The following is a 22,348-nucleotide window of genomic DNA, read 5'->3' as shown; positions in this document are numbered from 1 at the left end:
ATCACTTACTCCGAGCAAACTGCCCCAGTGTGAAGCCAAGACAAGGGCCCAGACTGGAACAAATACTGTTTAAATCTGGTGTAGAAAGTGTACAATATTACAATAGTACAATATTAGATGTATTTACATGTTCTTTGGTGAAGATTACAAATAGATCATGGGAAATATATCTTAAAATGGACATTAAATCATAAAGCAGCTCAGGTACACATGTAAATTATTCAAGTGTTTGGGACACTAGCAGTCTGGGACAACACTGAATTATCAGACAGTGTTGATTTGTATGAAGCTTTTGTATGTTTATGGAACTAATTGCTGCACAATTTATTTATTAAAAAATATGTATAAATGTCACCTTGTGTCGTCTTTCTATAAGAATAGGAATTGTGTCTCCTCCTGCCTGTACTAAAAATATTTGATATTTCAGTTGCAGTCTCCTTTTTTGTTGTTGGCACAAAGTATTACTTGTGCATCTCAAACGGTATGCCACTTGCACAGTCGCACTTTAGGTTTAGGGGATTTGAAACACAATCTTATAACAATCCACCAATGTTTTGACCAGCTCTTTGAAACGAACAGAGCTCAACAACAGCTCCCTATAAAGATCCATAAACTATTCTTAGAATTACATAACTGTCTTTTTCTGCATTGTCACTCCTTATAACACGTCTTCCACTACAGTCTTTCCCAAACAGACCCAAGTTTGGGACTAGGGCTCTAGTCCACTAAAGAAATTCTTGGTCAACTAAAGATATCTCCTGCTGATTGACTGGTTGACAGGCAAAAGCTCTCAAAACTATGACGCATCTCTATTTATCTGACCCAAACCGCAATCACAAGGCTACACATATGCTGGAGGTCATGCAGAAACAACTATTTATGCAGAAAAAAGTACTAAGAAACCATGTAAAACAGGCTAAACTTTTACATATAAATACCAAAAAATACCAAATCTTCAGTTAACTCACTCACTTCTCCTTTCTGCTACTTGATATATATATATATATATATATATATATATATATATATATATATATATATATATATAAAATTATTACTTGACTATGAGAAAATTTGGTTGACCACGACGCCATTGACCGATTAAACGACTAAAGGACTACACCACTATGAGGGAACAGCCATTGCAGCGAGCCAGTAGCTTAGATCCAGCTCAGGTCCATATGAAGAGAGAAAGCAGAGAATGTGTTCACTGTGCCTCCAACTCGATGCTATATTGATCCAGGTGGGAGTAGGGGAAGGGAGATATATGTTCTTATTAGCAGCTCTCTACATCTTACTGAAACAGACCAAGGGTGGGGCCAGGCTAAACAAGAGCAGATAAAAACATGTAATGCATATATGTATGTATGGCTTTGCAATAAGCATTCAAAGGAAGGAGTAAGGAGAAAGAATAATGGAAGATATCCAACAATTAGAATATAAGGAAAATAAACGATTGACCTTATTTGGCCCCACCCACTTTTATCATAAATGCAATAAAGTGCAAAAAATACTACTACTAAAAAATGCGATGAAACTGATGATTTTAAAAGGAATACTTTAGTGGTTAATTTTATAGTCCATTTTGTTTGATACTCAAACCTGAACTACAACACTCATAGGCACATTTTAACATAATGCTGTTTGATTGCAACCATATGAGTGGAGGTGGTCACCTGCATAATTCCATAGAAACAGAATGTTAAAAACATACTTGGAAGCATTCTCCATTGAAAAAGATGCGTTTTATACCATGTGTGGAGATGCAAGTCCACTCAACCAAAATGAAAAAAAACAAATGCAGTTATTTAGCTACACTATACATTTTCTAACAGAAATCTGTTATGTGTTTCACATGACTCATTGCAATATATTTTAATTTGTACAATATTAATTACAACAATCTTACAATATGTTCTTTGGCCCTGGCCTGGTCTAAGGGACCCCAATACATGCTCTGTAATGAGATTAGGCATCAGATTAGGCATGTATGAGGAGGAAGGGGGATCGATTGAAGGCATGTTACACAGAGGTAATGGTTTTAAAGTCTGGGTTATCATTTGTCCAATAGATTATCACAGCACTATCAAACTGCTTTAGCCAGATGTCAAGGGTTACTTTTATCTCGTGAAAGAAATAAGAAAATTATAATGTAATACTTGCATGAGGCAAAATTGACAGGTAATAATAAAAAATGAAAAAAGAATCCATACACAAGAAGTTATACACTATTTATGTTAATTCCAAACAAAATTATGTATATGTCAATCTGCTTTAGCCTGGTGTGAAGGGTTAGTTTTAACTATACAAAGAAAAGAGAAACAAATTATGTTTCAATACATCCATCAACCAAAATTACCTGGTTCTGATTAATATTTATTTATGTAAATTCACATTAAAAGAATCCATGCCTAAAAGGTTATACATTATTTGTGCTACATTCCATGTCAAGATATGTACCACAGCAATTTTGGGTCATTGGCAGTTTTTTTTGTCCCCTCCTTTAACCGCCACCTTAACATGGTGGTGTGGTGGTGAATGATCCTGGAAGCTATGTTGTAAGGGGCTTCATGCCCCTGGTAGGGTAGCCCATGGCTTATTATCCCACAACTCAGCCACCAAGTGTTCGAGATCACCCCGGTAAACGAGAGGGTCGCATCCCTGCGCCTTTGGGTCAGCCCATGGGCCAAACGGCACTGCAGAGTACCCAGCCTCCTTGGAGTCCCTGGGAGGGGTACTAGACAGTGCACCAACCGGGGGCTCCATTGTTCTTCTGGGGGACTTCAACACCCACATGGATAACGATAGTGACACCTGGAGAGGTGTGATCTGAAGAATGGCCTCCCCGATCTGAACCCAAGTGGTGTTTTGTTATTAGACTTCTGTGGTAGCCATAGTTTGTTCGTAACAAATGCCATGTCCAAACACAAGTTTGTTGTAAAGGATTTTATTAGAGAGGACAATCTGACCGACATTCGAACCTTGGATTCAGGAGAAGCAGTGCAGTTTTCGTCCCGATCGCAGAACACTGGATCAGCTCTATACTCTCCACTGGGTTCAAGAGGGTTCATGGGAGTTTGCCCAACCAGTTCACATGTGTTTTGTGGACCTGGAGAAGGTATTTGCCCGTGTCCCTCGTGGTGTCCTTTGAGGGGTGCTTTGGGTGTATGGGGTCCAGGGCTCTTTGCTAAGGGCTGTCCTGTCCCTGTATGACGGCGCAGGAGCTGTGTTCGCATTGCCGACAGTAAGTCAGAGCTGTTCACGGTGCATGTTGGACTCCGCCGGGGCTGCCCTTTGTCACTGGTCGTGTTCATTGTATTTATGGACAGAATTTCTAGGCGCAGCCAGGGGCCGGAGGGGGTTCAGTTTGGGGACCACAGGATCTCATCTCTGCTGTTTGCAGATGATGTCCTGATGGCCTCACCGAGCCAGGACCTGCAGCAGGCACTGGGGAAGCGGAAGAAAATGGATGGATGTATGGCAGTTTTTTTGTATCAGACAAAATATTATAATGCATTTGGGTCTAATAAAAATCACCCTAAAGGACCCAATTGAAGGCATCAAACAATTTTTGGAATTTTTATTTTTCTAGTCATTTTTATTTTATTTTATTGGGAACAACAGAGTATTCAGAAACCTATCAGCCAAAACAGCAGCCTATTAATATTTTCAAACAACTGGATTGTGTTTCAGTTTTCAGAACAATTATCTCCTTGACTAATCATCAATTACTTGTGTTTTGTTCAAAAGAAATAATTTGTAGAAAGTCAAGCATGAAATTATTATATCAGACAACTTGGCTGTTTACTTGCACAAACGTAATGAATACCAATGCCTGAAATAAAAGGAAAAACACAGTGTCTCAAATCACGAATCTACTTTCTCACAAATATTTTTATAATTACTGTTTTCTTTCAAGTTAAATACATAAATAAATCAGCAAATGACTTCTCCTGACAGGTTACCCCACCAGCACTACAGATACACAGTCTTCCTTGACCTTAACCTATACAATTAACATGTGATTAATCAGAAGGAGGAGCAGCTGGCATAAAATATGTAGTATACCTTATTATGGCGAATATTATCACAGTAAACCACAGAGCCAGTATTGGTATACCATTATATTCCCTGTACCAGATTTTGCCCATGTATTTGAGTCAAATTTATCTTGTCCCAGTACACATATATTATATAACCTCTTGTAAATATGCTACAAGACTTTGGTTCTGTCATAATCCAAAGAATTAAGAATTAAAAATGGTTAATAACAGTTTCTTCATGTCATCTGCACAGAAACTGAGCAAAGGGTCATGGTCGATAGTTCCCCGTTTTTAGCTATTGCTCCACCAAAACAATGAATTTAAGCAAAGAGACTTGTGATTCGCTATATTGTCATCACCCACAATATTACTATGAGAATATTGATGATACAAAATCCCGACATTTCAGTAATTGTTACATCCCTACTATGTGCGGTCTAATTATAAAGCGTTTTATCGTGTTGTATCGAGTATAATTAAGTTGTTGTTATTAGCTTTACTGTGATTGCAAGACTCCACTCTGATCTCTGAGAGTTGTGAAAAGTGCTTATAAACTCATCGGGGTGAATAATTAGGATGCTCTGAATTCATAAAGTAAATGAGGAATAACTTTGGTAATTGTAATGAATTGGCCATTCTTGGATCAGTAAAATATTACTTTCAGATTCCATTGAAAGCAATTCACTTTCCTTGTCACTGACATATTATATAACACATAACTTGAGCAAACTACAACACTAACCTTAACACTCTTCTTTTGTTTTGCTACCAATTTGACATTTTCTTTCTCTCATAATTGTCCGTAGACCATGTCAAGTTGCCCTGGTCTTGACAGTAGCACAATGTGGTTTGACAGCCTAAACGATGTAAAACTTCTGCACAAACTATTGTTCTAAAATCACAATTGGCGGGACACAGTGACTTGCCCAACTGCACTCAACAAAGAAAACACAATCATTTGTCACTCCCCCTCTGCTTACATGTTTAAATAAAATGAATTGAGTCTGTTTGATAAAGTCAAAATGTATCCTGGGAGAGGAAAAAAACATTTAAACCAAACACCCCATATTTTAAAGTATCCTGAACAAAAATGTGCCCACAGTTGTGTTTTAGTTAATTCACATTATCTTATATTCAGTCATATTTACTCAAAAACACTCACTTGCACCAGTTAACCCATCTATCTCCATGGAGACAAGCAGGTGACGCCACCAGTCCAGTTACAGGTCAGATCTATGACGAGGGGAACCCAGTCACAGTAAGCATGCATGTTTATCCAGGTCATTTTGAGCTATATAAACACCCATAATTGAATATTTTGGAGACAATGGTTTTTCAAAACACCATATTGCCGATCAACCTCCTTTTTCACAGCCACTGGCATACTCCCATTACTCTGTACATTTTTTTCTTAATCGGTGGTATGTGTAGGTTTCGGCAGCGCTGCGTAGTCATTTTAGCACAAATGAAAAAAAATCCACTACTCACTAGCATGATCTGCAGCTATTCATAGGAGCACTTCACAGCACTTTGTTGTGATGACGTTTACGATGACGTCTGCTCTCAATGGACATTGCAGTTTTCTAACGAAAGTCAGCGGACTTGTATAACTTATTAAGACATTTTATTGAATTTATTTTTTATTTAAATTTTACTTAAAATGTGCAGATTATAACATAATGATCAAAGGGTGTTGTAGATTATAACTATATAGCAAGAACAAGCACAATATATATTTTTGATAACTGCTGCCATATTGAAAAATTCCATAACTTCAGAAAATATCCAACGTACTATTCCACGTATTAAAAATTCAACACCAACTTTTCTGCAATTTCTATAAAAGATAGTGCTATTCTTTTGACAGGCAGAGAGAGAATTCCCTGCACATCCAATAGCATCAGATTAGTGCATGGTCAGCAGTCTGCTAGGCATGGATATTGCACATGTTGGTACTGCAACAATGATCATTTTACCTTATATTGTACCGCAGCAATGGGCCAGAGTATATGTAAGCAAAGCTTTGATAATCGGTGAGTTGTTACTAAATGCTAATTGCTAAGGTGCTACATGGCATAATATCCCACAGGAAATGGATGTGAATGGATGAATTGCATACATAGGCTCTGTACTTGCATGTTTGTGTTCTGATATGGGGATAATCTGTTTGCCTCATCGTTGTGCTATTAACAAGGATGAATTGTGAAGAGTGGTACTGATAAGGCATCTCAAACTATGCTGTAATGGCCGAAAAATATGTTTTTTTTTAATTATTACTACCAAATTAGTACTGATACTACCACTATTACTAATATTACTAAAATGTTTAATACTACTGCTACTATTGCTATTCTATTACCAAAGCTACTACTTCCTTTTACTTCCATTACTACTACTCCTGACTCCTGCTACTACTGCTACTATCTTTCTGTTGCTACTTTGCTATTACTATTACAACAACTGATACTACAACTATTACTATTGCTACTACTATTACTTATTTAGGTCTTTTATTTGGCCTTTTGAACTTTCTTCCAATATTAATTTCCTTACCATAAGCAAAATAGGCAAATGAGGGAATACACTGACTGCAAACACAGACTTTTAATAACTGACATTTAAGAAAATAATGATAACTGTCGAATTTAAAGTCTGAACTGTGCTCCAATTCACGTGTTGACAGAGAACTGGCCATAGACCTCTCAATTAAAAAGACCCAAGCTGTTCATTGACAACTGGAGATGACTGAATCTCAATTTCAATTAAAATTTTATTACAGTACTTCAACAGCTCACAACTACTTTGAGATTGAAAATGAACCTCAAAGGGTTGCCAGATCATATAGAAATATTTAAAAAACATATGCAATAGATTGTAGTCTTCTAGTCTTCACATCCTTCAAATGCAGTGATAAATGTAGAATGTAAATTTGTTGGTCATTCAAATGTATCTATTTAGGCCTATCCCTCCTATAACAATGAAAGATATTAATACCAGGCTACTTTTTATTTTATGAATGGTTGTTAAGATGTGGGTTGTGAGAACCAATGACTTATTATCATGCTACAACTAATATTAAAATGGAAGTGTTTATTGAATACAGCTGGAGTAAATATGACACTCATTGCCTCTACTAATTTAAAAGGATTGCTTAAAAAAATTTAAATTAAAATTAAAGTTACTTCTATATATCTATGATAATACAAAAAGCAAAAAGTATTAAAACCATTGCTCAGCTTGTTATTAGACTCTGGGGGGGGCCTTCTTTCCCCAAGGTTGGTCTCGCTAGCGTTAGCAACAGGTTTGATTAACAGCATTACTAAGCGCCCTCTCCCTTTTCCCTGGGCAGAAAGGGGGGTTAACTTCAACAGCCTCGCTCTGGATTGGCTCTTTGGTTGCTAACACACTTGCAGTCGGGATTCTAAATGTGGAACTCGACTCCAAATTCGCCCCTATAACTGATAGCTTCAAGGAGCTTCATTTGACTGGAACTGAACGTTATGGGTGTCGTCACACTTCCTTAGTCCACTTCTTTATACAGTCTATGGGGCCTACATAGTCTCCTCTATTGGGAAACACTAATAATAATAATACTGCTAAACACTACTGCTACTACTACTGCTACTACTACTACTACTACTACTAATACTACTCCTCTACTTCTTCTGATTCCCATGCTTTAATGCTACCGTTGCTACTATCACTACTGCAATTACTACTACTAGCACTTCTCAATAAGCGTGTTGAATTACACAGATAACGCTCCCTAACCTAATCAGTAATGGGCTCTATCTAACACACAGTTATCCCATTCACACTGAGGAGGGAGAGGGGAGTGGATGTCAATACACCAGCACTCAACACCTGCTTTGTCAAACTGCAAATGGGAAACAAAGTAGAAATACAAAGATCATCAACCCAGCACATACGGTTTCCATAGATTTATCTTCTATTTTTTTCATGTATCCTAAAGTATAAAAGTACACCAAGGGGGAGCAGAGCTATGGTATATTGTTTTTGTACCTGCTGTATTTGTCAGATATTTTATGCTATCAGTTGTTAATGGGCTGTTGGTTGATTTTTTTTTTCTTTTGAGCTTGTTGGTATTTTTTCATGTTGCTCCCTCTACAAAAAAAACTATATGATATTTATATTTTTTTCTCTAATTTCAAGCTGTTTTAAAAAATGTAATGCAATGTAAAATTGCTAAATATAATTTGGTATTTATTTATGTATTTTAATTCATTTGATTTTTTTCATTGTATTCATTTTTGCAACGAATGGTAAATGGTAAATCACAAATTTATATAGGGCTTTTCCACCTTAAAGGCAATTTACAGCAGTTTACATGAAGGAACCACTCACCCATTCACACACCAATGTACACAGACACTGGGGGCAAAGTGCCTTGTTGACAATAAAAGTATTCATCTGTAGAAACTGGAAGTGCATTGCCAACCTGTGGGTAAATGGATCTGACCGCTCTACCAATGATGCTATCGTAGATTCGAACCACCAACCTTAGACAAACACTCGACCAACTGAGCTACTGCTGTTCCCAATCTCTCAACTATTTCCCAAAAGCTTATCACAGTTTGATGAATTCTAACTGCATGTTCAGAATGCCAGATAAGATTACTAGACACAAAATACTACAAATTTTGAAGAACATGTAGGCTCGGGAAAAAGCTAAAAAATTACTCTTTGCAGTAAAGCACAACTTGAATTGAAACAATGAAGGTAAAATAAATAAATAAAATGTGTTAATCCTTTAACAACATAGCCTGTTACATGCATAAATCTCAATTACTGAATCCTTCCCTTTACCTCAATGACTATTCCCCTCTGCCCATCTACAAACATCCAACTATTTATTTTGCTTAAACCAGAGTAATTCCGGTAAAGCAGCAGCAACAGAAGCAGTATTTATTAAATTTTCTCTGGTTGTTTCCTTCTCAGTCATTTGGAGCTTAGTGACTTGCGGTGGAGAGGGGAAGGAGCAGGAGGGAGGGGCCAGGCAGAGCAGACCAGGCTGGGGACTGTGATGAGGCCTCTGGGAATTGGCCAAGACTCTGTTTGCAGCAAAGAGGATCCTGCCAGCCCCCATAGATGAGCCAAATAAATCCTAGTGTCATTATGTAACAGCAGCGGGGTGGGGGGAGGGGGGTAGTCCCAAGGAAGGCGTGAGTGTCCTGGGACTTTCTCCAGGAATAACAAAATCTTGGATTGCCAACCCCCAACACTTGGCATGAAGATACAATAGGCGTTCTGACTGTCCCCTACTACAGCAAACAAATACAGCCCAATTGCTTACTATCAGAAATCACAACATATCTTTTATTCGAGTTGTCTTTACTAGTTAAAGTTGACCTATTCTGCAAAATCGACTTTTTATAGCTCTTAACCAAGCTATACTTGCTTCTGTTTCCATTTACCCTGTCAAAGTTGTATTATGACACTGAACAAATGACATTCCGAACTTAACTGGATACATCCTTCCTTTCAGAAGACCAGATCCTGAATTAAATACCTGCTAGCCACCATATTCCAAATAATAAGTAATCATTGACTCTTCAATTCACTTTCTATTGAAAAACTGTTGCCGCTTTCTCCGTAACGGCTGCTGTCAGGCTCATCATTTTAATTTTAAAATAGCCATATTAATCCACACTACATGATCCTGGGTTTTATTTCAATATTTAATTATTTTGTCTGTAAATCAAGATATGAATATCATTAACAGACTAATCAGGTGCCTTCATTTCCCAAGGCTGCTTCCGCTAGCATTAGGAACAGGTCTGAGTGACAGCATTACTAAGCACCCACTCCCTGCTAAACCAGTGCTGGCAGGACGGGCCATTACCTTCAACAGCCTCACTCTGAATTGGCGCTTTGGTTGCTATGATACTCGTGATTGGAATTCCAAATATGGAATTTGGCTCCAAATTCTCCCTTATCTAGCCTTAATGAGCTTAATTTAGCTGGACCTGAACACTATGGGTTACATTACAATCCCATAGTCCACTTCTTCATACAGTCTATGATCTTGACTTATTAAAAAGTTTTACTTTTTTTACATAAATAATAATCGCTGCCATTTAACAAGAATTTATCAGATTTGTTCCTCCACAAACTTACTGACAGATAAATGACTGTGGTTCTCTGGTTTCAAAAGACCCACACTGATCATTGACAAATTAGCATTGACTGACTCTCAATCTTCATTAACATTTGATTAATTGCGCTACGAGCCCTACAACTACATTTTTACTCAAATCTATCAAGGGTGCTAACATTAGTGGAGGGCAGAACTTTAAACAAACACTACTAAATCTCTCCCAACTTCATCATCACACTGGCTGTTTGCAGTAGTTTGTCTGTCCTCTTGTGTGCTTCTAACACTGCCCGCCCATCCTTATCAATCCTTTATTCATTCAAACAGGAAGTGCACAGGCAGCCATCTGGACAAGCTCAGCCTCTGTGGTCATTAGAAACACAACACTCTCTCCCTCTCAGCGTTAATCTGCCCCCAACCATCAGTGCATTAGGCCAGGCACGCGCACCCAGTCAGGCCCACCGCAAAGTACAGTGCAGTTTTTTTACAGGTACTTTTTACGGGTGCTATTCACTACAAATTTGAATTACAGTTACAAGAGTTTGTCACAGTTTGACTAAAGCTACTAAATATTGGACAAGATATCATATGGTAAGGTATAGCTAGAATTCTACTCTTATGACAGTAGATCACTTGGAGTATTTGTCCTGATCCGAAGGTTAGTGGATCAAATCCCACTCTTGACATAAAAACATCACTGTGGTACCCACCCTTCTATAGCCCCACTCCTCTATAGCCAACTTCCCAGAGCCACCAACCTACAGATTGGTGGTGTGATTCCAGTGCGATTCCAGCTCTCACAGATGAATGCTGTGCTGTTATTGTGTCCTTGGACAAGACACTTAACCCACCTTGGCCCCAGTGTCTGTGTACACTGGTGTATGAATGTGTGTGTGAATGGGTGGGTGGTTGCTTGATGTAAAGCTCTTTGAGTGCAGGTTGAAAGGCCATTTTACCCTTTACTCTTGCAATATGGAGTAATCATGGCTAGAACTGTCATGTTATTAAAATGTTAAACTTAATTTTCAATACTCAGGAAAGGCCTTGATACCAGATACTAATTTCAATACCAAGGACAATATACATTTTTTGGCAATAATACACAACATTTAAAACACAAAACAATTTTAGTTTCTTTATTATTAACATGTGGTGTTATTCTAGTACTGATCAAGACCTTTCTACAGCTATTCAGGAATTTCAGGGAAGGTTCATTTATAATGACAACCTTAGTTAAGGCTGCTTAATTGTCCATTAAACACCATAGCATAGTCAGTGTAGAGAAAATGAAGCAATTTAAATACAGTATTGCCAGTGGTAGAAGGTAACTAAGAACAAGTAGTAAAGAACTTTACTTAAGTCAATTTTACAGTGGATACTTTTTACTTTTACTTCACTAAATTTGCCAGCACGTATATGTACTTTCTACTCTACAAAATTTTTGAACTGGACTGAAAAGTAAAAAGTACTTTTCAAATTATTTGAGTGTTTATTATTACCATGTTCGTGGTAACATTCTGACTAAAGTTTACGAGTTCAAGCTTTGACTTTCAGAAAAACAAAAATAAATTTATAAAATTCATAGGCAAAATTAAGAAATTGACTCATATTGCTACTGTTAATCAAAATATGTATATATATATTTTTTTATCAATATCACTACATTTAACACTTTAATAAAATAACAACACTTGTGTGAAATACTTTTAAAGCGGGTACTTAAATATTTTTACTTGCGTAAACTTTTACCTCTGTGCTTTACTTAAGCACTTCATACACCATTGAGTATTGCCAACATATACTAAAATATTTATTTTCAAACTATGGTAAAAATTTCCCCCATTAAATGATATTGTTCTCACACAATGTTTCTGTTCACAGCCTACAAGTGATAGATACGTATCATTTTGAACAGCAGCAGCATTTTCTGTGTCTGTCACACAAGCTACACTTAAAACTTTTGCCCAAAGGCACAACTACAATGAGAAATGCTGAGTTCAGGATTCAAACCACCGAGCTGAGAGACATTTTCAAATGGGAACACAACAGTATGTACAAAAGGTGGGAACTTTTAAACTCATATATATATATATATATAATATATAATATATCCACATTAACGCCCACTTATTTCTATGGCCTTATTTAATTGCTCTGTGTTGTAACAACGGCAGTGAAGAGACCAGGCCAGCCAGTGCACCTGCTCTTGACACAAGCAGAGGTAAAGGCAGTTACTCACCCAGTTAAAACCACCACAAAGTCCATTACATTCCAACCGTTCCGCAGGTACGAGCCCTTATGGAACGCAAAGCCCAGTGCGATAATCTTGATACCAGCCTCGAAACAAAATATTCCAATAAAGTAGGGCTCCGTGTCATCCTGTGGAGATACAGAGAGGGGTTAGGAGAGATGTACTGAAAAAAAACACATTTACTTTTAGAATAATATTAGAAAATGATGTTCATATCTGGGGTCAAAATGCATTTCATTCATTATATATACAGAAAAAATAACCCAATTTAAAGTGTCCATATTATGCCATTTTCTGATACATATTATAATGTTTTCCTAACAGAAACATACCTTGAGTTGTGTTTCATTCACACATGTTTAACTCACAAACCTTACATATTTAAGCTGAGGTCTTTTCTTGAACAGAAAACACTCTGTTCCACTTTGTGATGTCATGTGGTAATACAGGAGGTGCTCAACTGTGGTTTTAATCTCCATACACCATCACTAGAATCATTGAGATCATTTCAGCCCTGGAATTGCCAATCTCCACTGAACAAAAGATAAAAGGTAGTTGTTAACTTGAAAACTACCACTATATGAGATCACAAGGTGGAACAGAGCATATTGTGCTTTGGGGATACAGTCAAACTAATAATACCACTCAGATACGTGTGGATGAAAGAAAACACAACTCCAGGTATGTTTTTAAGGAGGTAACAGCATTATAACATGGTTTAACACTCAGATCCCTTTTGTGTAATATAGGACCTTTAACTGAAAGTCTTAATTACTGCAAGAAATCCAATAAATATAAGTTTAGGCACAAGGTCACTGGAATTTGGCCATTATAAAGACACGTTTTGTGAAATGCAAGTTTACATTTATGAGCTTTAGTGCTTGTAGACAGAGTCACCATGTAAACATTAAGCCCCCAATCTTCTATAGCCTAATTTAACTTCTCTACTCTGTACAAAACAGTGCACCTGCTCTGGGCCACCCTCAGAGAATAGCCCCACCCATTAGTGAATGACAATGGCAGAGGATGGCGACTGATGCTATAAATGTACTGTGAATGAAAGTAATGTAATACTATCCTGTATTGATGACAATGCCTTTATAAAGTCTTGTTGTTTCAGTAGTTTGGTCACTATGTATTGCAACTACAGTATAAGCAACTTGGTGGAGAGTTTTAGGGAAATACAATTTTAGGACAAAGGACAAAGTTGTATAGGCGCAAAATACGCATAAATGTAAGCATGCTGCTTCACGATAAGGAGATGCAGCCATCTTTACCAGTTAATGGTGCAAATTTTACCAGTGGGGGTCTGCCACCTGCTTGCCTAACTGGACATTTATCAATTTGCCTAGAATGTTCCAGCTAAAGAATGGCATTAAATCTCTCTATCTCCATAACGATAAGCAGGTGATACCACCTGACCAAGTTACTAGTCAGATTTGAGGAAATAAGACTGCGTTCACAGTATAACTACATATTTTTCAGTTTATTCTCTTAACAATAACTACTATAATTATAAGTGAAAGCCATAAGTAAAATCTGTCAACTTGACAAAAAGTTGTAGAAGTGAAGACGGTTCGCTGCTCATCCAAGCCGCTTCTTCTGGTCAGATTACTGGTGGACACTGCCTTATATCTATCGATATCTATATCTATTTATATCTATATATATCTGAAGTCGTAACTATTCCTTACACAGCTAGTGTGTCTGAAAAGCTTCAGAGAATTTACCAACAGTAAGGAATTCTGGTCTATTTCAAACCTACAAACACTTTAAAACAGAAACTAGTTCACCCAAAGGACAAAACCCCGAGCCATAAACAAAGTAATGTAGTCTACTCCATTCAGTGTAGTGAAGAGTGCAGTGAGTGTTACATTGGAGAAACTAAACAGCTACTCTATAAGAGAATGTATCAACATCGCCGTGAGAGCTCTTCTGGACCCCAGTCTGCTATACAGCTCCATCTCAAAGCCTCTAACCACTCCTTTGAAGATGGTGAGGCACAGAACTTAGCCAGAGAAAAGAAATGGTTTGAGAGGAGAGTTAAAGAAGCTATTTTTGTTGGGAAAGACCCCCCATCTATAACTCCATCCTCTGACCCAAAGCAAACAAAAGAAACAATAGAGCAAGCCAGGATACCAATAGGTGTGAAAAAACACCCATTAAGGAGTGTATGAATATGATAATTATGTCTCAGGCACAGTGCACTACATGCAGAAACTGTAAACAAAAGCTGTTTTCAGTTTCAGTGTAGTTAGCTCCTCCTTTCAGACAGATATAAGGCAGTGTCCACCAACAATCTGACAGAACTGAAGAAGTGGCTTGGATGAGCAGCGAAACGTCTTCATTCCTACAACTTGTTGTCCAGCTGACAAATTTTACTTTTGGCTTTTACTATGGATCAGACCTGGAAGACTGAGGAATTACACAGATACTATAATTTAAATAAATGCTACACTGTGGGATATTCCAGGAGTAGCAATAACATCTCCTAGCACAAATGCAGGTGAAAGACACATTACCAGAAAAGTTACATAGTGCATCTGTAGATAAGTAATACTTCACTAATACTTAGTATAATTTGCTGTATAGTTTGGTTACATAAATTATGAACATGTAGTTTCTTTACTACTGAGAATAATATTGCCAACATACACACTATGAGATATGACAGCAGGCTTTCAAGACTCAGCTATGGGCCTAATCAATGGGCATTATCATTGAGTCTGCCTAGTGTCTATAAGACTAGACTGTCAAGCAGCAGATCAATGATGACAGCAGCTGCGAGCTTGAAGCCTGAGGGGAGACTTTTCATTTTCAAAAAGTGCACTTTGCCCCTAACCACACAGTTATGGATTTTTATTGGGCCAAGAGAACTCCCTAGTTCTTTTCTAGGTTGCCTTGTACTGGAAAAGGCTTAAATGAAAGAGCAGGGGAGTGAGGAGGTTGGGGTGGATGGGACTGGAGGGCACAGCAGGGGTAACACGAGGTAATGATGCCCAGGGACGGAGTGAGGAGGCTGGGATCAGAGGCAGCTGCATGGGAGGTCCTCTCCACCTGCAGAGCGGTGGAGGAGGCACCTTGGCTCACGGTGTTTTATTACAAGTTTCATTAAATTATACTGAGCAGAATACAGTTTTCTCACAGAGCTCAAAGTATGTCGTGATTTTTATTTTAGTGGCACAATACTGGGTTGAAACTGCTGTGTATGTACAGTTTTCACAACATAAAAAATGCTAATTTTATTCATGATTTTAACCAAAGTTGAATTATTATTATTATTGTGCTCAGCTTTCAGTCAGTCTGAAAAATTTGGTTTAATCTGGTCATTTGATTTAGTTTCTCAAGTTAAGAATAAAAATAGTTTCATACGTTTTGCTGCCAATTACATTTCATCTCAAATTTGGCAGCCTAACCATTTTTTCTTGTTTTAAATTTGGAACCAAATTGTAATGTCTCTTGATCTTGTTAGATACAACACTGTATTACTCTAACCCTGATGTTATGTTGTCAAGATACTAACATTTCCACAGTGACAATAACAGCAAGGTTAGTTTCTGTATTGCATCACATTAATTAACCAGTAATTCCATATTGCACACTGTCCTTGAATAGCTCTGTTTTATTTAAACAGGAAAAGGAAACCAGTCTGCTGTCTCAGTCTCCTCTGAAGTTTTAAACCAAGGCCATGCTTTACTGATAGTCACGTGATGTATTATGTATAAGTACAATGGCTCTAGAGGACTGAACACATCCAAATATATGCAGCAGATGCCCCAGGCAGGAACTAACTGGCTCCAATAAAGACTGGTACATTTACTGCTAATGTAAACTATGAAATCCCCCACAGAGAAGCTTTGTTGACAAGTCTTATCAGTCTACACTAGTCTCTTAGTCTCATGCTCTTACTTACAGTTGTAGCCACAGCTGCCCTTGGGCTAACTGACAGATGATGATGGCCAATCTGTGTTAATGGCCAGTCTGATCATCAACAATCACACAATTATCTAAACTTTCACAGGCTATTCCAGTAGTATCTTGCTTAAAGAATAAACAACGTAATGGACTAGCTTGAGTAGAGTTTGAACCAAAAACTGGTAACGGAGTGAATTCTGAGCCACTGTCACCTCATATTAGTGTAATGTTTGGTCAGATTTCAAATAACCAAGTCTAAAGATGTCATTGGCTATTAGTGAAATAATTTGTATAATTTGTCTCTATAGAGGATACAGACATACAAGTTTTTCTCACTGTGAGTAGATTGTATAGGTATTGAATATTGCATCTTTACTTCAAATCGTGCAGCCCTAGTTTACAGCATCATTAATTGTAGTCTATCTTTAGCACAATTCATCGCTCTCTGTTTCTTTTCAGGGCACACCACAGCAACATACCAACTTGCATCATCTAACCCTTGTCTCTATATCCTATTCTCTTCATCTTTGACACCCATAAACCTTCTTTAGATTTTGAAGCTCTAATCTCAGCATCCTTCTATCCAAATATTTACTATCCCTCTTTAGTACATACCAAACCGATGAGTTGGTCCCCAAGGTAATGCATTTCTATTCCAATTCATTGTCCTTTCACTCAGATAACTCTAGGGCTGCTGAGCTACAGAACATCTTGTAATTCTTCATGTAGTAGAATACAATTTTATACAAGCATTGCGAAAGGCGACAAACTGCATCAAACATGTCTATCAGTATATTTCAATAGACTGAAGCATGCTTTTCTGATAGTGTGCAAGCCTAAAGCTAAACTCTATTTATTAACATTCAAATATGCTAGGAGCACATTCAAAAAACCAGCACCAACTAGGACCGGAGGCCATTTTTAAATTTACATAAATATAGTGCATAGTGATAAGAAGTCATAACAATTTAGGGGTTACAAAGATTTTAAAATCTGTAAGAACTTACCAATCGCTCTGACATTGGCGTCTTGTCTGAGGCCGGTAGATGTTGTTCCAATGCCAGCACGATGCAGTTTGCGATGATAGTAGCCAGGATCATGTACTCAAAGGGAGTGGGCAGATTGTTAAGGAAAGACAGCAAGTTTAAACAGACAATAAAATAAATACAGCTTTAGGGGACTTTAGCAGTCATTTTATCACTCAGGCATTCAAAACCAGATAACAACATGATGAATTTGGAAATAAACATAAAACAATTTAATGCAGGTTTTGTTAATCCCAACCTCCTAACCATTATCAATAATTTTGGGCCATCAAAGTAATGCTTATTACATTGAAAGTTTGTGATTTTCTATCCAAAGTTTGTAAAGATATAAGATTTAATCCATGGGTGCTGCAGTGGTCCTGGTTGAACCCAGTTAAGTCCTGATGTGGTCCTGGTTTAGTCCTGTTCTAGTCTAGGTTTAGTTCCAGGTTTAGAGGTCACACTATGTTTTTTCGGGAATTTAGTATTAAACTATAACATACACATAGTTATTCTATATTTTGTTAATTTTAAATCACCAAAATTGCAGAATTTATAGACTCCAGCTTTTTAGAATTCACATGAAATTTGCTTGATAAGCGTAAGATTTTGATGTACTTGTTTTTAGTTTTGAAACATGGCTACATGAGATTATATATTATATTTTGAACAATTGCAAGTAAGCACAGAGAAGTGGGTGAGATAGGGATAGGTGAAAACTGCACTTTTCTGAGCACTCAAGCCTCATATGCAGGATAATATTGAATTACTTGAAAATACATGAATCAATCGAATACAAGTTTGAGTAAGCTAAAGATGAGGAAATATCATGGTTAAAAGCTCATAAAAGTTGATTTTACACAAATTAGGACTAAGCCTGTTCTAACCCCCTCATTCCTGTTCACGGAAGGATTGTCTTTCTCAACAAAATAGCTTCTTTAACTCCCCTCTCAACTCATTTCTTTTCACTGGCTAAGATCTGTACCTCACTATCTTCAAAGGAGTGGTTAGGGGCTTTGAGATGGAGATGTACCGCGGACTGGGGTCCAGAGGAGCTCTCGCAACAGTGTTGGTACATTCTCTTATAGAGTTAAACTAGCTATTTTTGTTAGGAAAGACAACCCTTCCTTGCACAGGAATGAGGACCTTAGACACCAATTATCCCCATATGCAACTCCATCTTCAGATCCAAAACAGACAAAGAAAACAAAGAGAACAATAGAAAGAGCCAGTAGGGCCATTAAAGGTTGAATGTAGGCCATTAAGGCTAAAACTAAACAATAGCTGCTTACAGTTCCAGTGTAGTTAGCTCCTCCCTTCAGACAGATATAAGGCAGTGTCTACCAGCAATCTGACCAGAACTGAAGAAGCAGCTTGGCTGAGCAGTGAAACATCTTCACTCCTACAACGTTTTGTCCAGTTGTCAGATTTAACTGTTGCTTTTACTACAATCTCTATTATTATTTACAACACATGGCCATACCATGATTTAATAAACGTGTTCACATCTGTAACATAAATATATTGCTTATGAAATCTACTTTGACAGCTACACTAAATAAATTTGATGAATATGGTGCTAGTTACGTGGGTGTGTGCAGTTGATTGGTGTGTGTTAGTGTTAATCCCCCATAAATGCTGATATGGCTATGAACACATATGTTACGGAGCTGTTAAAGGCCCCCCGAGGCCCTAAAACCTGCCATGCGTGGGAGATGGTGGAAGGGGGTTAGAAGTGCGGGGGTGATATTTTGAAGAACAAGCTGATGGACCATAGATTGGACCCACAGCCGCTAAGCACTATCATGGATCACTCTGCCAGCGGAGCTGCCATGATTGTGATTTGCAGATTTTAAAATGTCATCTTCTTTAGTGAATGAAAGTGAGAATAAATTTGGTCAAATGTCAAAAGTAAAAATAACAATTAAACTGCAGATATATACTTAAAAATGACAATAAAACAGCAGATCAACTAGAGTTAATAGTAGGGGCTGAAATTTAGATTCAAATACCATTAAAGATTCACTATGTAGTTTTTCTGGTAAAGTGTCTGCTACTAGCTGGTCTCCGTATTAGATGGTATTGGTATCTATATTATCTATATTGTATTACAGGTTTTGTTATTGCTCAAAAATACCTTCCATTCTCACTGTGAGTTGGGTCACCTGTTACTTGGCCTGGTGGTATGACCTGGTCGTGTCCATAGAGGGAAAAACATTTAATGCCAAATGTGGAAGATTCCAGGGAAAGCGATAAAATCTGTGTGGAGACAAGCAGGTGGTGGACACTGTATCAGTAACATTACATAAGACAAGTTAGGGCAGATATAGGACTAAACTAGGTCTGTGTTGTTAAACCATGGCTGACTCAGGAGATAACTAGGTCTAAATCAGGATAGGAGCTAATTAGGTCTACCCATTTATCAGAAAGCAGGGCTGAGTCAGCACAGACATGGAGCAGAATTAGACAAGTACTAATATACCTTCAAACCAGGTCAAAACTGGTGAACAGCAAGACAAAAACAAGACCAAAGTAGGTCTAAAACTGGGACAAATCAGGACTGTACCAAGTTGAACTAAACCCATGACTAAGCTGAGTGTTAGACGTAATAAAGGACCAAACCAAAACTAAAGCATAGTTTGGCACAATGTCTAAAGCAGGACATAACCATAAAGCAAAGGACTGAACTGATTGTTTCCATTCCTCAAAAATACCTAGAAAAATATGCATTCTTACATGGAGATAGACATGCCATACTGTGGAACATTCTAGGCAAAGCAAAAACGTCTCAATGAAAACAAGCAGGTTGCACCGTCTCCACTAGAAAAGTTACACATTGCACATTTAACCAACTAAATAAGTGTTTTAGAAGTGTACCACCTGCAGTCCTGACACCACAGTTTGAGAACCACTGCATTAAACCCTGCAGCATCCAGGCTGTTAAAATGCTTGCTCAGCATCTGGGGCTAACCAACCAGCCACTTAAATAATGTACGCCATTACAACTAAATTTGAATTAATTGCAACGCCCATGTTCCCATGCTGACTTAGCTACAGAAAGTATCAATTCTGTGACAATGAGAAATTACTTTGTTTACGAGTCAATACATAGAAGTCAACAGGTGCAGGAGGAGAGAATTATTCATCTGTAGCTTATTAGGAATCTGCGCTTTCCTTTAGTTTCCCTGCTATTGAGTGAGGACTTGCTTGTTTGTCACACCCCATTCTGAAACTGCCTTGATACAAGCGTTGGAGAATTCAGCACCACGGACAGCGCCAGCCTCACCAGTCACGACTGCTAAAGTAAGAGACAAATTAGGTCAGGCAACCACGAACAACTTCAAAAAAATGGGGAAATTTGGGAGATATTCTAGATTTGTTGTCCTAATTCCCATTACACTTAAAAATTCATAAGGGCAGACTACATGTATTATGAGTTCAATAGTTTAAAGCTGGATTTTGTTTGTTTTCCTGATTACAGACAATGTGAAGTAGTCAGTATTCAGTAATGTATGTGTAAAAGTTAATCATATTGTAAAAATATATTAAGTGTAAATGTAGTACACAGTTACTACATTTAATTTTGCCATATTATGTAAATATTACTGTGATACTGAACTTTGGATTAAATGAACTATTTAATGTGCTGTATTTTCACAAAACAGTCAAATAATAGTCATCTTTTTCTTGATATTTGAATTTTTTGTGGAGTTAGCACTGTAAATTTAATTATATGCTGTATTAAAACTAACTTAAAACAACTCACACTTGTTCTTGTTGTGTCCTGGTTTGAGTTTAATACAAATGTAGACCTGGTTTGGTCCTGTTATAGTCCTGGTTTAGGCCTGGTCTATTCCAGTATTAGTTATGAATTTAGCCCTATTTTAGTCCCAATTTTCATGTGTCTATGTGTAAACGCTGACATTGAAGTGGAAAGTGGAAAATGTGATGTGCTTGGAAAGTTATATACAGACATACATTTTCAGATATTTGAAAGTAACAAACTACAATATTTCACCATCACTGTGTAAAAAGGATATGGCCATTCTGTGATCTTTTTGGCGTATTTGCGTATGATATTGTCCTCGCTAAAGATGAAGAGCGAGCGGTTGACTGTGAGGCAGTTCTGCTTGACTGGTATGGGGTTGTACAAGGCCATGGTCCGAGCCCTCTGAGCCATTGTCTGCTTGTACATCCTCTGACCACTGGGAGGTGGCCCGCCAGGTTGCCGGTTCGCTGCCCCTCTACCCGGGCCCGCGGGACAGCCCACTCCGTAGCGACTGGACAGTTCGGCTTCAAAGCGAGCCATTCTTGGATAGCACGGATGTTGCTGCTACTGGAGAAACCAAAATTGACACTAGAAAAAAAATGGAGAAGAAGCATCACAACATACACAGTTGTCCCAAGTTTTTAGCCGTGTGTTTTTAAATCGGTCTAATCACTGCTGCAAGGGAGAAAAAAGGTCTGACAACTGCTTGGGACCCCGGACCAAAAGGGGGCGCCCAAGTCCTGTCCAGTTATTCAATTATGTGTGGTTCAAAATCTTAATTGTAGAGGCCCCGCAAAGTGTTACCCAAGGCCCCTAAAAACTGTACAATCGCCACTGCGTGTATCGTCCCCGGTGAAAAGACTCCAACATTCAGTTCAATACAGACAAAAATCTGTTACCTCCTCCTCTTTGGCACTTCCCGCGTTTTTACTCTCCGCGACATGAAACGCAAAGTTGAGTTTTTCAGAATCCATGATGCATCATTTTCTTGGGTGTTCCCCGCTCCTCTGGCTGCTGGCTGCCTGCCCCGGTGCTCGTGTGGAGCTAAATTTCACTTGCGACAACGCCACAAGTCCATGAGATCTGCAGGGTGGGCATTTGCCAAAAAAGAACCGCGAGACTTAGGCAAAAAGAAGAACACACAATCGCGCGAGTGGATAACAGACAAATCAGAATACTCGTAAAACACGTTTATATTCCCCTAAAAGAGTCGTTTTCTTGAGTTAAAAG

The 22,348-nt window shown here is 38.0% G+C and overlaps 1 protein-coding gene across 1 annotated transcript in view; it reads right to left on the bottom strand.

Annotated features, from left to right (window-relative positions):
* Positions 1 to 21,658, bottom strand: part of cacna1ba (calcium channel, voltage-dependent, N type, alpha 1B subunit, a) — a 156,914-nt gene extending 135,256 nt beyond the window's left edge. Inside the window, exons 1-3 of the mRNA XM_055224495.1 lie at positions 21,390 to 21,658; positions 17,332 to 17,437; positions 12,398 to 12,537 (exon numbers count right to left, since the gene is read on the bottom strand). Coding sequence (XP_055080470.1) covers positions 12,398 to 12,537; positions 17,332 to 17,437; positions 21,390 to 21,658 — 515 coding nt within the window. The remainder of the gene's footprint in view (positions 1 to 12,397; positions 12,538 to 17,331; positions 17,438 to 21,389) is intronic.
* Positions 21,659 to 22,348: the final 690 nt, after the last annotated feature.

This window comes from Periophthalmus magnuspinnatus, chromosome 9, assembly GCF_009829125.3.
Source record: "Periophthalmus magnuspinnatus isolate fPerMag1 chromosome 9, fPerMag1.2.pri, whole genome shotgun sequence".
Taxonomy (NCBI): domain Eukaryota; kingdom Metazoa; phylum Chordata; class Actinopteri; order Gobiiformes; family Gobiidae; genus Periophthalmus; species Periophthalmus magnuspinnatus.
This window is presented reverse-complemented; position numbering and strand designations above follow the sequence as displayed.